The sequence below is a fragment of the Brachionichthys hirsutus genome, chromosome 13 (assembly GCF_040956055.1).
Source record: "Brachionichthys hirsutus isolate HB-005 chromosome 13, CSIRO-AGI_Bhir_v1, whole genome shotgun sequence".
Lineage (NCBI taxonomy): Eukaryota > Metazoa > Chordata > Actinopteri > Lophiiformes > Brachionichthyidae > Brachionichthys > Brachionichthys hirsutus.
The window spans coordinates 13,111,929-13,130,947 of NC_090909.1; the positions used below are offsets into that span (position 1 = coordinate 13,111,929).

The 19,019-nt window shown below is 46.6% G+C and overlaps 1 protein-coding gene across 1 annotated transcript in view; it reads right to left on the reverse strand.

Moving 5' to 3' along the window:
- Nucleotides 1-2,799: 2,799 nt before the first annotated feature.
- The window catches only part of thsd7aa (thrombospondin, type I, domain containing 7Aa), a 139,649-nt gene continuing 123,429 nt past the window's right edge, over nt 2,800-19,019 (reverse strand). Inside the window, exons 25-28 of the mRNA XM_068746976.1 lie at nt 17,458-17,540; nt 13,123-13,336; nt 10,023-10,110; nt 2,800-2,887 (exon numbers count right to left, since the gene is read on the reverse strand). Coding sequence (XP_068603077.1) covers nt 2,800-2,887; nt 10,023-10,110; nt 13,123-13,336; nt 17,458-17,540 — 473 coding nt within the window. The remainder of the gene's footprint in view (nt 2,888-10,022; nt 10,111-13,122; nt 13,337-17,457; nt 17,541-19,019) is intronic.

Genomic DNA, 19,019 nt, shown 5'->3' on the forward strand with positions numbered 1-19,019 from the left:
GACATGAGGGACGCTGTCCTGCAGCATCTGTTAGAGACAGAAATGAGGGACGCTGTCCTGCAGCATCTGTTTGAGACAGAAATGAGGGACGCTGTCCTGCAGCATCTGTTTGAGACAGAAATGAGGGACGCTGTCCTGCAGCATCTGTTTGCTATTTCACAGATATTTTATATATTTGTCTGGGAACTACATTAACTTGTCCTTTAATTATAACAATACATTTTGCCAAGTCTCAGTATGTCCGTATCAGCTGAGCTTCCATTACCTCGAACCTGAGATACTACAGTAATACTTTGTGAAGTGCTTTTTACATCTGATTGATTTTACTAGAACACAACAAAAACACCTGAACTATTTCCCTCATTTATTATCAGCTGATAGTCAAATACATATAAATAAACAGTAAGAAAGAGGCGGAACAATCAACCTTTGTCTTTCAGAAGGTTATCAGTATCCCTTTGAACACAGCAATTTACCCCAACATGTTTTTATTTTGCCCAACTTTTTCAGTAAAAAAGGAAACACATTATGGTACATAAACAAGGATTATTATATAAAAAAAAGAAATATTTAGCACTTTATTTACAACTCATAGTTCAAGAAATATAAATTAAACATTCCATTAGCTTGCTAGCAACAAGCTCCACAGACCATAATACTGCCGTTTGCTGGCAATGAGGTGACGTGTCACAGGTACTGAAATGGGCGTGGCTTCTCACTCACATCAGACAAAATACCGTCACACAATGATTCCACCTGAACATTTGAGATGTGCATCATTAGAAAAGCTTCTGGAAAAGACTTGACACAACCCTGGGACACTAAAGGTCACCTCGAGTGAAAAGATATTGATCGCCGTCTGAGATGAAGGTCACTTCATTGATCTCTGAGGTACGTTTGGAAGAGTTCATCTATCCAGATAGTCACGACTGTTATTGGAGCCTATCCCAGCTGACTACACCCCGAATGCCTCGCCATACAGAGACAGGCAACCACTCACGCGCGCGCACACACACACACACACACACACACACTCACACACTCACAGCTACAGATCATTTTGGAGGTGGGAGGAAACCGGGTAAAACCCACGCAGACCTGGAACCTTCATGCTGTGCTGCGACAGCGCTACCCGCCACGCCACCGTGGCCCCATGAAGAGCTCCTTTGGAGAAAGTTAGTTGCTTTGAAGCACAACACTTGAATGGATATAGGAAAGAACAGTAATGGTCTTTGAAGTCCTCTGGAACAAATATTCATGCTCACATTCATGCCTCACTGCTCAGCGTGTCCATGTGGCGTCCATCCCATTTACTACGGTCCTGCTCTGGACATGTAGGAGCGTGTTTGTCAGAATGTCTTTCTGACTCAGCGGGTAAAAGAGGACGGAGCCTGACATTGTCCCCCTGATGGTCTCTATAATAATTACACTTAGCTTCCGTTTCCCCTTCCTGTGCAGGAGCCTCCAACCATCAATGCAGTCACTACTTTATCTACATCTTAGCTACATGTTCACACTTTATTTAGCCAAATTAAAGTTTAGCTGTGCTACGATTAGCTTACATGTTTGATTTTGCTTTTATTTTATTGTGAGTTGAATGTGTGGGAATTTGTTGATATAAGTTCCATTTAACTTGCTCGTCTTGCAATGGCTTCTAATTAGCTTCCGGGGTCATGGCACCGTGGCACTTTTCAGACACTGAAGCTACAGTTAGAAAACATGTAGTTAGTATTTCTTACTCAACTTCCACCGTGTGAGAGGCGGGACTTTGGCCGTCAGTCCTTGGTCGCCTCATTCACGACACAACAAACAGTAAATCAGTCTCGTGGCTTAAAGATCACGTCAAAAAAAGATACCAGTACAAAAAGTCGTACAAGCGTTTGTCTTTTCCCCTGGAAGGCATCGTTGTAGTTTTACAGTTACAGAAAGTGTTGAGTGGAAGACAAAGAAGAATGTTTATCCGATCCAGCTTGGTTATCGGTTATCGGATTCCGTTTGTGCCACTCGGATCCATCGATGAATGCAGCAAGCTTTAAAATTACGAGTCCACCATCAATAACTGCTTGTCCTTATTTTTCATCTTTCCATCAACATAGGGCTGGTAGTATTTGGTGAAGGATTCCTTCCCTCATGTTGGAAGAGTTCAACCTCCCTTATTATCAGACTTTCTGAAAGTCCTAATCTGATGCATTTTCCCATCATGCAACAGTTAGCAGTGCGTGAATGCTTGAACTCTGCGTTTCTTCACTTCACTTCACTATTTGAACGTACAAAGGCTCATATTTGGAGTTCTTAACTTAAACAGGTTTACACGTTGACATGGGCCCATCGTCATAGTAACTAGTGTGATTTAAAACTGAAACTGTTTGCAAAAAAGTTTCTCCACCATCGTGTGTTGAGCGAGGCAGCAACAGCGGTCCGTATCGTGCTCTGATAATGGGGGGGTTCGTTTCCTTTACCTGGGAATGAAGACAGAAAGGGACATTTGTGCTTTGTGCTGTTGGCCAAACGTTGCTTCCTACTGTTGACGTGATGTAATCTGTAATCTGTAATCTGTGGCTCCTGTTGGCAGCTTTCCATCAGAGACAGAGAATCACGAAGGCTTTAGTGAAACAGAGTATCAAGACGGGATTGGAAAAGAAAACCGGATCAAGGCTTCTAACGACGGATTCAGTGTCTCTTTCTGCCAGTCAGCAGTGGCTGAATGGTGCCCAGCCCACCCCAGGGGAAACCTGGGGAAACCTTGTGTGTCCCGCAAAAGGACGGCTGTCTGTGGGTCAGCGCTCAGCAGGACGCCGTCTACATGTCGGCGTCTCCATCGTAGGCCAGCGTCAGCGGCTTCAATCGGTTGTTCATCTGCCGTCGCTGAGGCCTCTTTGGCTTTTTGCTTTGGATGAAACACAAAGGAGTGTTAATAGAATCTGCGTTACCTCGGCTCAGGACGTTCTCACTCGTGTCTGGTCGGTCCACCTCGTACTTTAGAGACCAACCCATGTTTTCATTTCAATTACATCAAATCATAATGAACCAAATTACATTTAATTCAAGCATTTCTGATTTAGAATATTCAATAAAGACCGCCAGCAAAATCAAAGAAATCAATCCCTGTGGCATCAACCGGCCTACTTAACCTTACTTAAACAACCTACTTACCCAACCTACTTAACCTTACTTAAACAACCTACTTAACCGGCCTACTTAACCTTACTTACCCAACCTACTTAAGCTTACTTAACCAACCTACTTAAGCTTACTTAAACAACCTACTTAACCTTACTTAAACAACCTACTTAACCTTACTGAACCGGCCTACTTAACCTTACTTACCCAACCTACTTACCCAACCTACTTAAGCTTACTTAACCAACCTACTTAAGCTTACTTAAACAACCTACTTAACCTTACTTAACCGGCCTACTTAACCATTCAATCCTATTGATTAAACTAGGGGCGATCGGTTTTGATAGCACATCAACAAACTGGATGAAATCGTACCTTGAGGGACGAGAACAAATGGTGGACATAAACGGAACCTTGTCCTCGTCCCTCCCGGTGAGCTGTGGGGTTCCTCAAGGCAGCATTCTAGGGCCGTTACTGTTCCTCCGATACATTAACGACATGAGAGCTGCCTGTAACTGCAAATTGTTCCTGTTTGCTGATGACTCAGCACTCCTGATTTCGGGAGAGGACAAAGTGCAGGTTGAGGAAGCTCTCAGCTCTGAGGTCACCAGAATCCATACTTGGCTTACCGATAACAAACTGTCACATTTTGCTAGCCTAAAATGGCTCAGGGTAAAAGCATAGGCGGAGTTTGCGGGGGGGCAGGGGAGCATTGCCCCCCCTAGCATCTGAAAAATGGAACTGCATTCAGTTTTATAAAAATAAAAATAAAATAAATTTTTGGTTTAGTAATTGAAAATGCCGACATATTCAATTAATGCCGCCAGAATATGAGTTTAAATAAATAAAACCTGTCATTATTTACATAAATCTGATCATGGATCTGTTTCCCCTCACTTCATGACGTAAGGTAGAGAACCCGTTCCACCTGTTCCTATAGAGAATGCCCACATCACTGAAACTCCAGTCCACGTTTTCCCTGTGACCGCTAATTGTCGGTCCCTGCAGCGTGTTTGAAGCACACAGAGCAGAATAGAAGAGCTTTAGGAGAAGAACGTGAACGGATGGATGAAGAATGGATATAAGAAAGTTTTTAAAGAAAGTAAGTTTATCACTGCTGGTAGTAACATTTAGTTAGTGCAGTGTTTCCCAACCGGTGTGCCGCGCCGCGAGAGATCGTCAGGTGTGCTGTGATAAATTTTCCAATATCACCTAAAACATTTTTTTTATTATTATAATTTTTTGTTTTTTTTCTAATATCCACACAAGGGAAAAGTAACAATGAACCATTGTCGGGTGTCCGTGCTGTAATAAAGTGTGTGCGCGCCGCCCATAGATCGCTCTTCAGACTTTGAAGTGAACGACAGGAGCAGGTTCCCGATTGTGAGCCAAAAAGAATTCTGTTAAAGTACGCACATGCAGCACAGCGAGTGGACAAAACGAAAGGGAGGCAGAGAGAGAGAGAACTTTAGACTGGAGACAAACGACGCGCTAGAAAGGGTAAGAGAAAAAACGAGAGATAGAAAACACAGAAATCTGGACACATTTTAACGCGGCTGACACAAAGGCAAAATAAAATAAAGTAAGATCGTATCTTGAGGAGCCGCTTATCCAAAGAAGTGCAGACCCCCAAGTGTTCAGTCTACCCACGTCTTACACACTGAGACTGTATCGTGGCAACATCTGTCCCCTCAGAGAGAATCTCCAAAACGGGACAGATCATAACAGAAAGGAGAAACAGGATCAGCCCCCCCAAGCTGAGCCACTTGGTTTTCTTTGATGCCAATCTTCAGTAAAACAGTAGAACTGCTACCTGATGCTGCTTTATCTTTTACACTTTTTAATCTATGTTTTCTTGATGTGTTGTTTGAGATTTACATGCAGAGATTTGACCTTGTTCTCTGTGAGATGTGTTTGGTTTGGTTTTGTATTTTATATTATATTATATGTTTTTTGTAGCTAGCAGTGCAAAGAGGATTTAAATAAAGACATTTAATTAACATTTGATATATTGCATGTTTTTACATTAGTAGCTAATTTTACACAATGCACATGATTTGGTATTAAATAAATTTTGCCAAAAACAAAAAATCTGAGGAGCCATTTGGGAGCCAAAAGAACCGGCTCTCTTAAAAGAGCCGGAATTCCCATCACTACATTGAACTGAAACAAGATGGTGGTTTAAAGCTAAACTTTGCTGATCTTCCTTTGGACAGTTTTTTGTTATCTGTTGCCAAGGAGTTCCCCATTCTAGCCAACAAAGCTATTCTGACATTGCTCCCGTTTTCAACCACATATCTGTGTGAGCTGAGCTTCTCAAGCTCGACGGCGATAAAAACTAAAAACAGAGAGAGACTGAGAGCTGATGAGGAAGAGCTTCGTGTGTGTCTTTCTACCATTACTGCCAGAATATCCATTTTGTGTTCATCCAAACAGCCCCAGGTTGCACACTAAGTATAAATACATTAAAAACTATATTATTAACTGTAAGTATTATAATAAAGGTCATCTAATATAATGTGTACTGTCTTAGAACGTCATTTTGTGTCATTTTGGTTGGTGGTGTGCCGCAGGATTTTGTAAATGTAAAAAATGTGCCACGGCTCAAAAAAGGTTGGGAAACACTGAGTTATTGTGTGACACACTTAAGGGAAACGCACAGATGCATGGAGCTGTATGAGAGAATCACAGCCCTGTTCCACGCCCACAGCCTCCCTGAATCAGGTGCAGAGACCTGCAGAACCTGGAGGAACCTGCAGAACCTGGAGGCACTGAATGGAACTCAGACACAGTGAAAAGAGAGTTACTTTTCCCTTGTGTGGATAGGATGGCTGGCAAGGTTCTACCCAAGTTGCCCTAACAGTGCCCGTAAGCAGCTGCTCATGTGAAAGGTCCTTTAGTGCACTGCGTCGGATGCACTGTGTCGGTTGCACTGCGTCGGATGCACTGTGACGGTTGCACTGCATCGGTTGCACTGCGTCGGTTGCATTCCTGGCTGCGTCAAACAACGGGTCAGAAAAGACGAGCTTCAGAATCACAACAGAGCGATGGACTCTTAGAAACAGACGCATTCTTTGATGCTTCCATCCACCGAGTCGCTTGTAATTTTAGCCATTTTGTTTATTGTTAATGCTGTAAACATCCTGTTACTGTCTAAACCTGTTTGTTGTTGTAATGTATAAAAAAAACCAGACTGAAATAATAATAATGTATAATTTCTCAGTCCTTGTTAGCCGTTTGTGAGGTTTTGTGCTCGTATGCTCACATCCTGTGCATCTCCTGGGGGCTAAGCCCCCCCTGTCCTGAAAGCCTAGTGCCGCCCCTGACTAACACATATGTCACATATTGCTAAATTATTGTAATTTAATTATTATAAAAAATATAATATAACACATGAAACGACCAATAAACAAATCTAAATTCTGTTTTGTTTTTCGTGATAAAGTAATTTTTGAGCAGTCATGTGACACTGCGATGCATCATGCTAAGGTGCCACCAAACTTGTCAGCTTGGCCCACAGCAATGTCCCCACCGCTCCCGAGACAGTCAGCTGACCCCGACTAGTGCCGACTGGACCATCAGCGCAGTTCCAGCTCAGATCCAGCGGGGACAGTGGTCCATTAGTGGGCAGTGATCTCGGAGAGAAACACTGCAGTCCCAAGCAGCCAGCTTAGAGGAACACCCCTCAACATTTATTGGAATAACAAAGCGTTTGTTTTATGCTATTACAAATATTCTTGGAAGGATGCCGTCTTCTGATTTGCATGCTGCCCCTTCCAGAGTGACAGTGGCGTGGGGGACTCGTTTCACACGGGCATCAGTGACAGTGAACAGACATGCAGCCTCCCAGGCACACCTGAACTGGTTAAATGGAACAGCTTTAAAGAAAGTGCATCTGCAGGAACTGTAGCAGCCAAACGCTCTGGAACAAAACAGATCCGATTTATGCGAGGTCGTCGACATCGTGAGGCGACCGTCTAAACTCTTGAGGTTTGTGACTTCTTCTCCAAGTACGACTCTGGTTTTAAAAACATGTAATCTAACTACTTTAATGCAACATTGTATGCCTAACACGTGATGGATTAGGTGAACTCACGTCACGCTGGCCCCCCCAGCACAAATGTCAAACTCCGCCCATGGGTAGAAGACAGGGTTAAACAGCTCAAAATGGGATTGGCATTTAAAATAGTCAATGCAGCTCTGCCCTCAGTCCCCTCAATCCCTGCATACCTGAATAAACACCTCCACAGATTTAGTGACACCCACAGCCACAACACTAGAGGGAGCTCAAACAACAACCTGATTACCCCCTCCTACAGGACTAACATGGGTAAATCATCTTTTTACAATACTGCCCCCCAAGGGTGGAACTGTTTGACTCCTGCCCTCAAAACATGCACCTCTTTGGCCTCCTTCAAAACGGCCCTAAAAATACACCTTTTAGGGGGACAGAAACGGAGATAGTCATCACGACTCTCTCCGGATCAACCCCCCCCCCCCTATTTGACCACCTACGTGGCACATATTATGTGTCTTTTTAATGTATTGTTATTTTGCATCTGTGGTGTAATTACTTTTATTTTTCTAATGTTACGTTGCATCAATTGAGTAATTTAATATTGGTTTTATTTTTATTTGTATTGTTAAATTTGTATTGTTAATTGTGGATGATTTATGTACGAAGGACTTTCAACGGAAACAAGACCGCAAGGGCTTTTTAGAAATGCTCCTCTTAGACAGGATGTTTGACTGTACTTGTACTGTAATACATGCTACTGTGTGACTGTACTTGTACTGTAATACATGCTACTGTGTGACTGTACTTGTACTGTAATACATGCTACTGTGTGACTGTACTTGTACTGTAATACATCCTACTGTGACTGTACTTGTACTGTAATACATGCTACTGTGTGACTGTACTTGTACTGTAATACATGCTACTCTTTGACTGTACTTGTACTGTAATACATGCTACTGTGTGACTGTACTTGTACTCTAATGTTCTATCTAATAAATATATTCATCATCATCATCTACTTAACCAGTCTACTTAACCTTACTTAACCTCACTTAACCGGCCTACTTCGCCCACAGCAGTAGAGTTGGGTACCGGACTCGGGACCGGTAGGAGTACTGACCTATAAAGGTGAACGACACAACTTCACTCACATCATCAAGCTGGCCGGATGCGTCCTCGTTAGGAACAGTTGTTAAGATTCAAATAAAACCTTGTGAGGACAGTAAATTGCAGACCGATTGCAGAAAAATACTCCAGTAGTCAGCAGCTGCAGTTGAAGTATTACCATCCTTTATTATATCATTGTGTGTATCTATATAACAATGTAAAAAAAACATCAGAGTTGATTTGAGTGTTTTTAGATGCCGGAACAGATTTTCTGTGTTTATTTCTTTTTTTATGGGAAACATTTATTTGAGTTCCGAGCTGGGTCCAGGAACGAGTTATACGCGTCAGTCAAGGTATTACAGTACTAGTCTCTTTAGCTGCAAAGCAAAACTGATGTTATAGAATACTTTAACTGCTGAAATGATGGTTTTGCTCAGATATTAAAGTTCAGATAAAAGTACCATTACAAAATTCCAGGAACGGATTATTCATTAAATAGAATAAATACATTCATAATAATAACAATATGATCATGAATGAAGAGGACGATGGAGCATCTCCAAGAGATGAACACAAGATGGCAGCAGAGGAGGGGGTGAGACTCCTGCTGTTAGAACAGCAGATCAATACGTTCCCTAATCAAAGCGACACCAGTTCTCATGTCTGTTCACCTGAACTCTTACTAACCTTTCACCTAATTCGATATTAGATATTTAGACTTATGTCAATCTAAAAGAAGAGTTTAATGATTCAGGAAATGAGATGAATAAAATGATAAAGCCATAAAGTGCAGTTTGAACAAAGGTACCCTGCAGCTAGCGGCTGTATCCCCCCCCCCCCCCCAGGAACAGAGACTACAGGCAAGGAAGCAGCCAGAGCGCTTCCATCTCAAAGTCAGGCTTAGGGCGTGGCAGCGACGTTGGTGCTGCCGTGTGGTTGTTGTGATGGTGGTGGCAGCTCATGATGCTGCTGCTGCTCCACCTGCTAGCTCCTCCACCTGCTGCTAGCTGCTCCACCTGCTAGCTGCTCCACCTGCTAGCTCCTCCACCTGCTAGCTGCTCCACCTGCTGCTAGCTCCTCCACCTGCTAGCTCCTCCACCTGCTAGCTGCTCCACCTGCTAGCTGCTCCACCTGCTGCTAGCTGCTGCACCTGCTAGCTGCTCCACCTGCTAGCTGCTCCACCTGCAGCTGCTGCTGCTCCACCTGCTGCTAGCTGCTCCACCTGCTAGCTGCTCCACCTGCTGCTAGCTGCTGCACCTGCTAGCTGCTCCACCTGCTAGCTGCTCCACCTGCAGCTGCTGCTGCTCCACCTGCTGCTAGCTGCTCCACCTGCTGCTAGCTGCTGCACCTGCTAGCTGCTCCACCTGCAGCTGCTGCTGCTCCACCTGCTGCTAGCTGCTCCACCTGCTAGCTGCTCCACCTGCTAGCTGCTGCTGCTCCACCTGCTAGCTGCTCCACCTGCTGCTAGCTGCTGCACCTGCTAGCTGCTCCACCTGCTAGCTGCTCCACCTGCAGCTGCTGCTGCTCCACCTGCTGCTAGCTGCTCCACCTGCTAGCTGCTCCACCTGCTGCTAGATGCTGCTCCACCTGCTGCTAGCTGCTCCACCTGCAGCCGGGGTTGGATGGCTCTCTGTAACTGTCGCTCTAGTTTCTGGCAGGCAGAACAGGTGTGAGGCACCGTTAAGCTGTTTGGGTCTGTCCAGTAAACCCCATCTGGGGGGTGCTGGACATGGGGGGCACGCACACGCACACACACACACTGGTAATACTTTACCATGCTAAGTATGTCATGGAGATTATAAAGACGAGGAGCACAAATGCTCCTGCTGCTACTCCATACACCCAGGTCTTCATCTTCCCATCTGCACAGAGGATCAGAGAGAGAGAGAGAGAGAGAGAGAGAGAGAGAGACTGTTACCAGCAGTCAGGATGTATTCTCACCCTCTTTCTGAGGGGGCGTTAGATCCACATCAAATGGAATTCATCCTCAGGTGACCTGCAACACGAAGGCAGTGAGACGTTTGATCAGAGCCGACGAAACTGAGCTGATAAACTGTAAATCTGCACTTTTTAAAGGAGACATATTCTACGTTGCTCACAAGTTAACGCAGGTCCCAAACACGTCTATGAAATATCTGACAGATGCTGCAGGACAGCGTCCCTCATTTCTGTCTCAAACAGATGCTGCAGGACAGCGTCCCTCATTTCTGTCTCAAACAGATGCTGCAGGACAGCGTCCCTCATTTCTGTCTCAAACAGATGCTGCAGGACAGCGTCCCTCATTTCTGTCTCAAACAGATGCTGCAGGACAGCGTCCCTCATTTCTGTCTCAAACAGATGCTGCAGGACAGCGTCCCTCATTTCTGTCTCAAACAGATGCTGCAGGACAGCGTCCCTCATTTCTGTCTCAAACAGATGCTGCAGGACAGCGTCCCTCATTTCTGTCTCAAACAGATGCTGCAGGACAGCGTCCCTCATTTCTGTCTCAAACAGATGCTGCAGGACAGCGTCCCTCATTTCTGTCTCAAACAGATGCTGCAGGACAGCGTCCCTCATTTCTGTCTCAAACAGATGCTGCAGGACAGCCTCCCTTATTTCTGTCTCAAACAGATGCTGCAGGACAGCGTCCCTCATTTCTGTATCAAACAGATGCTGCAGGACAGCGTCCCTCATTTCTGTCTCAAACAGATGCTGCAGGACAGCGTCCCTCATTTCTGTCTCAAACAGATGCTGCAGGACAGCGTCCCTCATTTCTGTCTCAAACAGATGCTGCAGGACAGCCTCCCTCATTTCTGTCTCAAACAGATGCTGCAGGACAGCGTCCCTCATTTCTGTCTCAAACAGATGCTGCAGGACAGCGTCCCTCATTTCTGTCTCAAACAGCTGCTGCAGGACAGCGTCCCTCATTTCTGTCTCAAACAGATGCTGCAGGACAGCGTCCCTCATTTCTGTCTCAAACAGATGCTGCAGGACAGCGTCCCTCATTTCTGTCTCAAACAGATGCTGCAGGACAGCGTCCCTCATTTCTGTCTCAAACAGATGCTGCAGGACAGCGTCCCTCATTTCTGTCTCAAACAGATGCTGCAGGACAGCCTCCCTCATTTCTGTCTCAAACAGATGCTGCAGGACAGCCTCCCTCATTTCTGTCTCAAACAGATGCTGCAGGACAGCCTCCCTTATTTCTGTCTCAAACAGATGCTGCAGGACAGCGTCCCTCATTTCTGTCTCAAACAGATGCTGCAGGACAGCGTCCCTCATTTCTGTATCAAACAGATGCTGCAGGACAGCGTCCCTCATTTCTGTCTCAAACAGATGCTGCAGGACAGCGTCCCTCTTTTCTGTCTCAAACAGCTGCTGCAGGACAGCGTCCCTCATTTCTGTCCAAGTTCACCTTCACACACGGCGCGATGACGCCAATAATCTCAGGACGTAATTAAAGTGTTTCGTATCATCCATCCGTCTTCAAACAGCTTCTCCAGGGTCGGGTCGAGGGAGCAGCAGCCTCAGCAGGGAAGCCCAGACTTCCCTCTCGTCTCTCAGCGTGTCCTGGCTCTTCCCCGTGGTCTACTCCCGGTGGGGGAGTGCCCTGAGCACCTCACCAGGGAGGTGGTCGGGAGGCATTTTTAGTTGCCCGAGCCTGCCCCCCTACGGAGGAAGCTCATTTCAGCCGATTGAACCCGCGACTTTGTTCTTTCTGTCACTAACCAAAGCTCATGTCCTCAGGTGAGGGTAGGAACGGAGATCGACCTGCAGGTGAGGGTAGGAACGGAGATCGACCTGCAGGTGAGGGTAGGAACGGAGATCGACCTGCAGGTGAGGGTAGGAACGGAGATCGACCTGCAGGTGAGGGTAGGAACGGAGATCGGTAAATGGAGAGCTTCACCTTTTGGCTCAGCTTCCTGGTCACCATGACGGAACAGCGCAGTGTCAGCAGTAAAGCGGGAGCAGCGCCGATTTCTGTCTCTGTCTGTCTCTGTCTGTCTCTGTCTGTCTCTGTCTGTCTCTGTCTGTCTCCCGCTCCATAAAGTGTCTCGTTCAAAGTGTTTTTCCTCCCTTTTCTTCCCTAAAGCCTTTGTTTTTGTTATTTTGCACCTTAAGTTGTCCTCATTCCTTTTAATTAGCCATCCCCACCAAAATAAAGCAAGTATTTCAATGTCTTTAAATATGAATGGAGTACATGTCGAAACAACAAGTTTTGTTTCCAAAACTTTATCGTAACAGACTCATCAGGCATTGAGTTGGTGTTTGCAGCAGAGAATCACTGCCCTGTCCCGTGAAGGGTTGCCACAGCAACCCAACCTTCTCCACTTGACCCTGTCCTTTGCATCGTCCTCCCCAACACCAGCCACTCTCATGTCCTCCCTCACCATGTCCATGTATCTTCTCCTGGGTCGTCTTCTAGTCCTGTCCCCTGGTAGTTCCATCCTTAGCATCCTTCTTCTCTCCTCTGGACATGTCCAAACCATCAAAGTCTGGTCTCTCTGGCCTTGTCTCCAAAACGTCTAACCTTCACTGTCCCTCTTATTGTCTCATTTCTAATCCTGTCCAACCTGGTCCCTCCCATGAAGAACCTCAGCATCTTCATCTCCTCCACTTCTAGCTCTGCCTCTTGTCTTTTCCTCAGAGCCACTGTCTCTAAGTCGTCCATCATGGCTGTCCTCACCACTGTCTCTAAGACGTCCATCATGGCTGTCCTCACCACTGCCTCACCACGCACAACATTTTAGATTTGCTTTCTTGAATGAATTACTCTTGAAATTCAGGTGCCAGATAATATGCTGTAGGTTGGCCTGGAAGACAATGGTGCTGGTGGGTGTCTCTCTCTGTTGTCATGTCTTTCATCAGGAGGTTTCAATCTTTAGATGATGTGTTACCTGGACCGAAGGGCTGCAGAAACCAGGTGCGCCCCACCCTGCCTGGCGTGCTGGCTTCAGGCTGGCTGGGGTTGAATGCTCGGATGGTCTTGACATCAGCCTTGTTGTCCCCTGCAGTTGGGATCTCCAGCACTGGGATGAGTGTGCACTGGTCCAGCAGGCCATCGGATGTCATCACTTCGGTGAAGCCCTCCTCACAGCCACACACGCCAGCCTGGCATTGTGGGAACGTGAGAACCATGACATGGATGGAGATGGATGTGATACATCTGTTCTGGGAATGACTAGCATCCAAATCAGATTGGCCATAGAGTTATTTTAAATATAGTCTAAAATAACAGATGCTGTCCAGTTTCCCAGATGACCAGACTTCATCCTAAACAACAAAATCACAAGTGTGTGTGTGTCTGTGTGTTCTCCATGGATCGCCACCTTGTCGTGGTGGAGAACCTTGCGTGTTCCAATGAACCTAAGAGCGATGCCTTCGGGCAAAGTCCTGTGGCGATCAGGAAGTGGTAACGGGGACAGGACAGTGAAGTCTGGGAGTTCCTAGTCACAACCTGGTGGGTGTTAGATTTAGTCGCCAAGTTCTTGGACCGAGGCAGAAAGAGCTTCTCGGCAGCTGCACCCATGACTGAGCAGCCCTAATCAGGATCCACTCTGCTCACCCCAGTAGGGGAGGGGGTTAGAAAAGGTACCCCAAACATAGCCTGCCTCACGAAGTCCTGTCTGGAATACCGCATCCAGAGGGATCACCACCACGCGGTCGAAAACAAGAAAATAAATTACATATTGGAACCTGGAATGTTCGGACCCTCATGGACAACCAGTGATCGACCTGAAAGGCGAACTGCCATCATCTCCAGAGAGCTAAGGAAGTTCCAGATCGACATCGCAGCACTCTCCAAGACCCGACTGGCTGATGAAGGGCAGCTGAAGGAGGAGAAAGGCGGATACACTTTCTTTTGGAAAGGAAAGCCTGCTAATGAGCCACGAATCCATGGTGTGGGTTTAGCTATCAAGAACGGCCTCATCAACCACCTCCATGAACTCCCTGTGGGCGTCAGCGAGCGCCTGATGACCGGACGTCTGATGCTTGCAAGCAGTCAGATGGCCACTGTTATTAGTGCCTACGCCCCAACGCTTGATGCACAGGACGAAGTAAAGCAGGCCTTCTACGCTGACCTGGACAAAATCCTACCAGAAGTGCCCAAGGAGGACAAGTTAATCCTGCTTGGAGATTATAACGCCAGAGTGGGTCAGAACCACCATCTATGGAGGGGTACGCTGGGGAGAGAAGGGGTTGGAAACACCAACTCCAACGGCTTACTACTGCTAACCAAGTGCTCAGAGCACAACCTGGCCATCACCAACACACTTTTCCGTCAGAAAACAAAGTTCAAAACATCATGGATGCATCCTCGCTCCAAACTGTGGCATCTGATCGACTCTGTCATTGTCCGCTCCAAAGACCGCCGTGATGTCATCAACGCCAGAGCAATGACCGGTGCAGACGACTGCTGGACTGACCACCGCCTCATTCGCTCCATCATGTCTATCCGCTTAATGCGGGAAAGGAGGGTGCAGAAAAGGCAGAGCCGGCCGAAGCTTAACCTCGAGCGGCTGGATGACACCGCCTACCGACAACGGCTGCAGGACGCTCTCGGCGCTGCCTTGCCCAAACAGTATCCAGAGGATACTGAAACACACTGGCTCACGCTTTCCACTGCCATCACGGACTCCTGTAAAAACATCCTCGGTCACAAAAAGCGGAGACATCAAGACTGGTATGATGAGAACGACACACAAATTCAACAGCTCATTGACATCAAGCGGCAAACGTTCATAACCTGGCAGAATAGCATCCACTGCAAGGTTAAAAGAGCAGCCCGTGCTAAAGCGAAGGCATCTGTCCAAAAGCTAGTCAGGAAACTGAAGAACCAGTGGTGGACAACGAAGGCTCTGGAGATTCAGCAACTTGCTGACTCTGGAGATACGAGAGGTTTCTTCAACGCCACGCGAGCGGTATATGGCCCCAGCTACCGCTGCCTGACCCCCCTTCGCTCCAAAGATGGGCTTATGCTGCTGAAGGACAAGGAGGCAATTTGTAAAAGGTGGAAAGAGCATTATGAGGATCTCTTAAGCAGGGACACGATTCCTGAGATGGAGGCCCTTAACAAACTCCCTCAACAGCCCATGGTTGAAAGCATGGGAGAACCACCTAGCCTGGATGAGGTGCAGGATGCTATTAGGAAGATGAGGAACAATAAGGCTGCTGGGCCAGACGGCATCCCAGCAGAAGTCCTGAAGAAAGGCGGGCCCTATCTTCTTAACAACGTCCATGCCCTGCTTCTCAACACATGGCAAGAAGAGAAAGTCCCTGTCCAGCTTAGGGATGCCTTAATTGTCTCCATATTCAAGAAGGGAGACAAGGCAGACTGCGGGAATTACCGTGGCATTTCTCTCCTGTCCACCATAGGGAAAGCTCTTGCTCGGGTCTTGGCCGACAGACTCACCCCCCTGTCAGAAAGCATCCTTCCTGAGTCTGAGTGGATTTCGCCCAAGCAGAGGAACCACAGACATGATTTTCATCGCTCGACAACTGCAAGAAAGATGCCGGGAACAAAGTCAACCACTATACATGGCCTTCATAGACCTCACCAAAGCCTTTGACTCGGTAAACCGTCAGGCCCTTTGGCTGGTTCTGGCAAAGATTGGCTGCCCTGACAAATACATCCGGGTACTGAGACTGCTGCATGACAATATGTCAGCCACGGTACTCAGTGGCGGTGGAGACGAATCGGAACCCTTCCGGGTTGACACTGGAGTCAAACAGGGCTGTGTCATTGCTCCATCATTATTCTCCATCTTTGTTGCTGCTATACTCCATCTCATAAGCAAGCATCTGCCACGGGGAGTCGAAATTATGTATAGAACCGACGGTCATCTCCTCAACATCAACCGATTCAGGGCTAAAGGTCGAACCACCACCACGTTCATCATGGAGCTGCAGTATGCAGACGACAACGCCCTCGTAGCCCTCTCAGAAGAGGACCTACAGGATGTAAACAAGTCCTCTATTCCCAGCTCGTTGAAGGGAAACGGGCCCCGGGAGGCCAAAAGAAGAGGTTTAAGGATAACATCAAGACAAACATGAAGAAGGGCCACATCGACCTTAACTCTTGGGAAGACACGGCAACAGTCAGGGTGACCTGGAGAAACCTTGCTCGTGAGGGGGCGGGACAGGACAACGATGACCTCCGCCATGCTGCGCAAGAGAAGCGCAGACTCAGAAAGGAGAGAGCAACCACCAAACAGGCCCAACCCAAACCCACCACCACTACGTTCCCCTGTCCACACTGCACCAGAATAACTGGGTCCAGAATAGGCCTATATGCCCACCTGAAGACCCACAAGGACCAAGAAGGAGGACAGTCATGCTCGACTACGAGAGACCGCCGATGATGATGATGATGGTGTGTGTGTGTGTGTGGACTCCATAGATAATTGGCAGACATCGTGGTGCTACTAGTAAAGACGGGACCCCCTACTTTAAAGTTGGACGTGCAGTGGAACCTATGTTCACGAATTTAATTTGTTGTTTGATTCCATTCGTGACCCGAAACGTTAGTAATTAATTCATATAAATCCAGTTAATCTGTTCTCCAGTCCCGAAAACACTTTCAACCTTTTCAACGGGTGTAGAATATACATATAAACTTCATTATAGAAAAGCACAGTACAGTATTTATTAAAATAAAAAATGTTCGTTGTACCCTTTAACTTGGTTGTTGAAATTGTGTGGAGGAAGAGGAGGAGTACTCCTTTGAATATACTTGGGCTTCTTAGCACCACTATCTTAATTGGGAGCCATAATGTAACAGAAAAGCACAAGAAAAAAGTGGCGTAGTAGGTAGCGCTGTCGTCTCCAGCGTCTCTCCATCGATTCATCGATGACATGCTGACGTGCAGCAGCTGTTTCCTGAAAGCTGCATCATTTGCGTTTGTTCGTGTGTAGCGTGAATGTGTTTGATTTAGTTCTGATCGTTTCCTTGGTCCACAGTGACCCGATTGATAATCTCATTGGTCTGAGGATAAATGTATTGGTGGCAAAAGTTGCGGGGTTCAAATCTTGGGAGAAAAGTCGTGTCTTATCGTCTGGAAATGACAGGACATTTACATTTCACAACGCCCGTCGTATCGCCGAGTCGTCGCTCAGTGAGGACCAGCTGTAATCCAGAGGTGCAGCCATGCGGGGCTGCGACTCGTCCCCTAATGGGACAGTTTCACTGGAAACACCGTCCAGTGGAGGACAATACTCAATCCAAGACTCACCGCTGTGCACACGGAGCGTGGCTTCATGCATGGGGGGTCGCAGGATCGGTCTGCAATTGGCTTGGCTGCCATTGGGCATCCCCCTGCAGAGCAAAGGTCAAGTATAAGGAGTAGACAGATGGCACACAATTTACTGAAGAAGCATTGTATGGCATGAACAACAACAACAACACATGAACCATGACTGTTTCAGAGCTCCACGTCTCCAAGCTGCTCGATAGATTGTGTGAGGACCTGCGTAGATACGGGGTGCATTTAACAGAATGTCAGAGATGCTCTGGAGTGGGGGGTTGGCTCAGCGCTGACAACTGAGCCAGAAATCGAGCTCCGCCTGTAGATAACAGATGCCCTGATCCGAGGACCTGTTTCTTCCAGACAGTCCTTCAACGTGAATGTCGGATGAGACATTTATTGGAACGGTGAACAGCACTAACCCTGAACCTGTGATGGACAATGAATTCAACTTTCACTGTCACTGTTTCATATTAAGCTTTATCTTTTCACAGCTTCCTTCACGATCAAGAAATACTTTGATACTAAATACTATCTGGGATTGTGACACTGAAGGACTTTTAAGAAATGTATTGCCCACAGCACAAATCATCATTTGTCAAAGCTGTGCAGTCGTATCTGAACGCATTGAGGTCATTCCGATCAGTCGTTCCTGACTCGAGTTCAGACGGTCACTGAAGGTCGTCCAATACATCAGCGGTCCCCAACCTTTTTCCTGCCACGGGGGGGGGGGGGGGGGGTATACCGGTAATTACATTTAAAAAGAGGAATATAATCTTACCAATAAACTTTATATTATGCACTTGCAATAAGTATTAAATAAATAATTAATAGTTACACAATATCTGCTCACCATAAATTGTGGTTCCAATAATTACTTCTGTCCTTCATGGTTTTTTGTTTCATAAATTCCACATTCTTGTTTTTTAATCCGGGTTCTGGTCTCAATGTGCCGAAGCAGGTTTGAACCCTTCATTAATCGTTAACGAAGCTAATCAGCTGTTAATACCCGAGTTTTAAGTCTTAGTCCTGGTTTCTGTTCTTGGAGGTCATCACCTCCTCTTCTTCCTCCTCTTCTTCCTCCTCAGTAGGACTTTTTTCCTTAGCAAAGAAGCGCTCCAAAGACTTTTGTTTCTTTTTATTAATTTTCGCGAGTTCACGGCTGTTTTTTTTTAGCAACGTATCAAGATGCGATTAATACGTTGGAGAAAATCCGGTCGTTTTTCAAAATAAAACACCTTTTAGATGCTAATAATCGATACAACGGAAATTGTATACATTAGTTGTTCTTTCTTTGCGGCCCGGTAACAAATGCCTCACGGACCGGTACCGGGCCGCGGCCCGGTGGTTGGGGACCCCTGCAATACATGGTAAGTCCCACTCAGAAAGTAGAAGGTCAGTCATGGACGAGTACAAATGTTATATTTTATTTAACAAATGTACTGTCTACATTATGTGCTGTAGGCTCGTCTCATCTCGTCATCTTCCAGTCCGAGTCACGGGGGCAGTAGCCTTAGCAGAGAAGCCCAGCCTCCCCTCTCCCCAGCCAC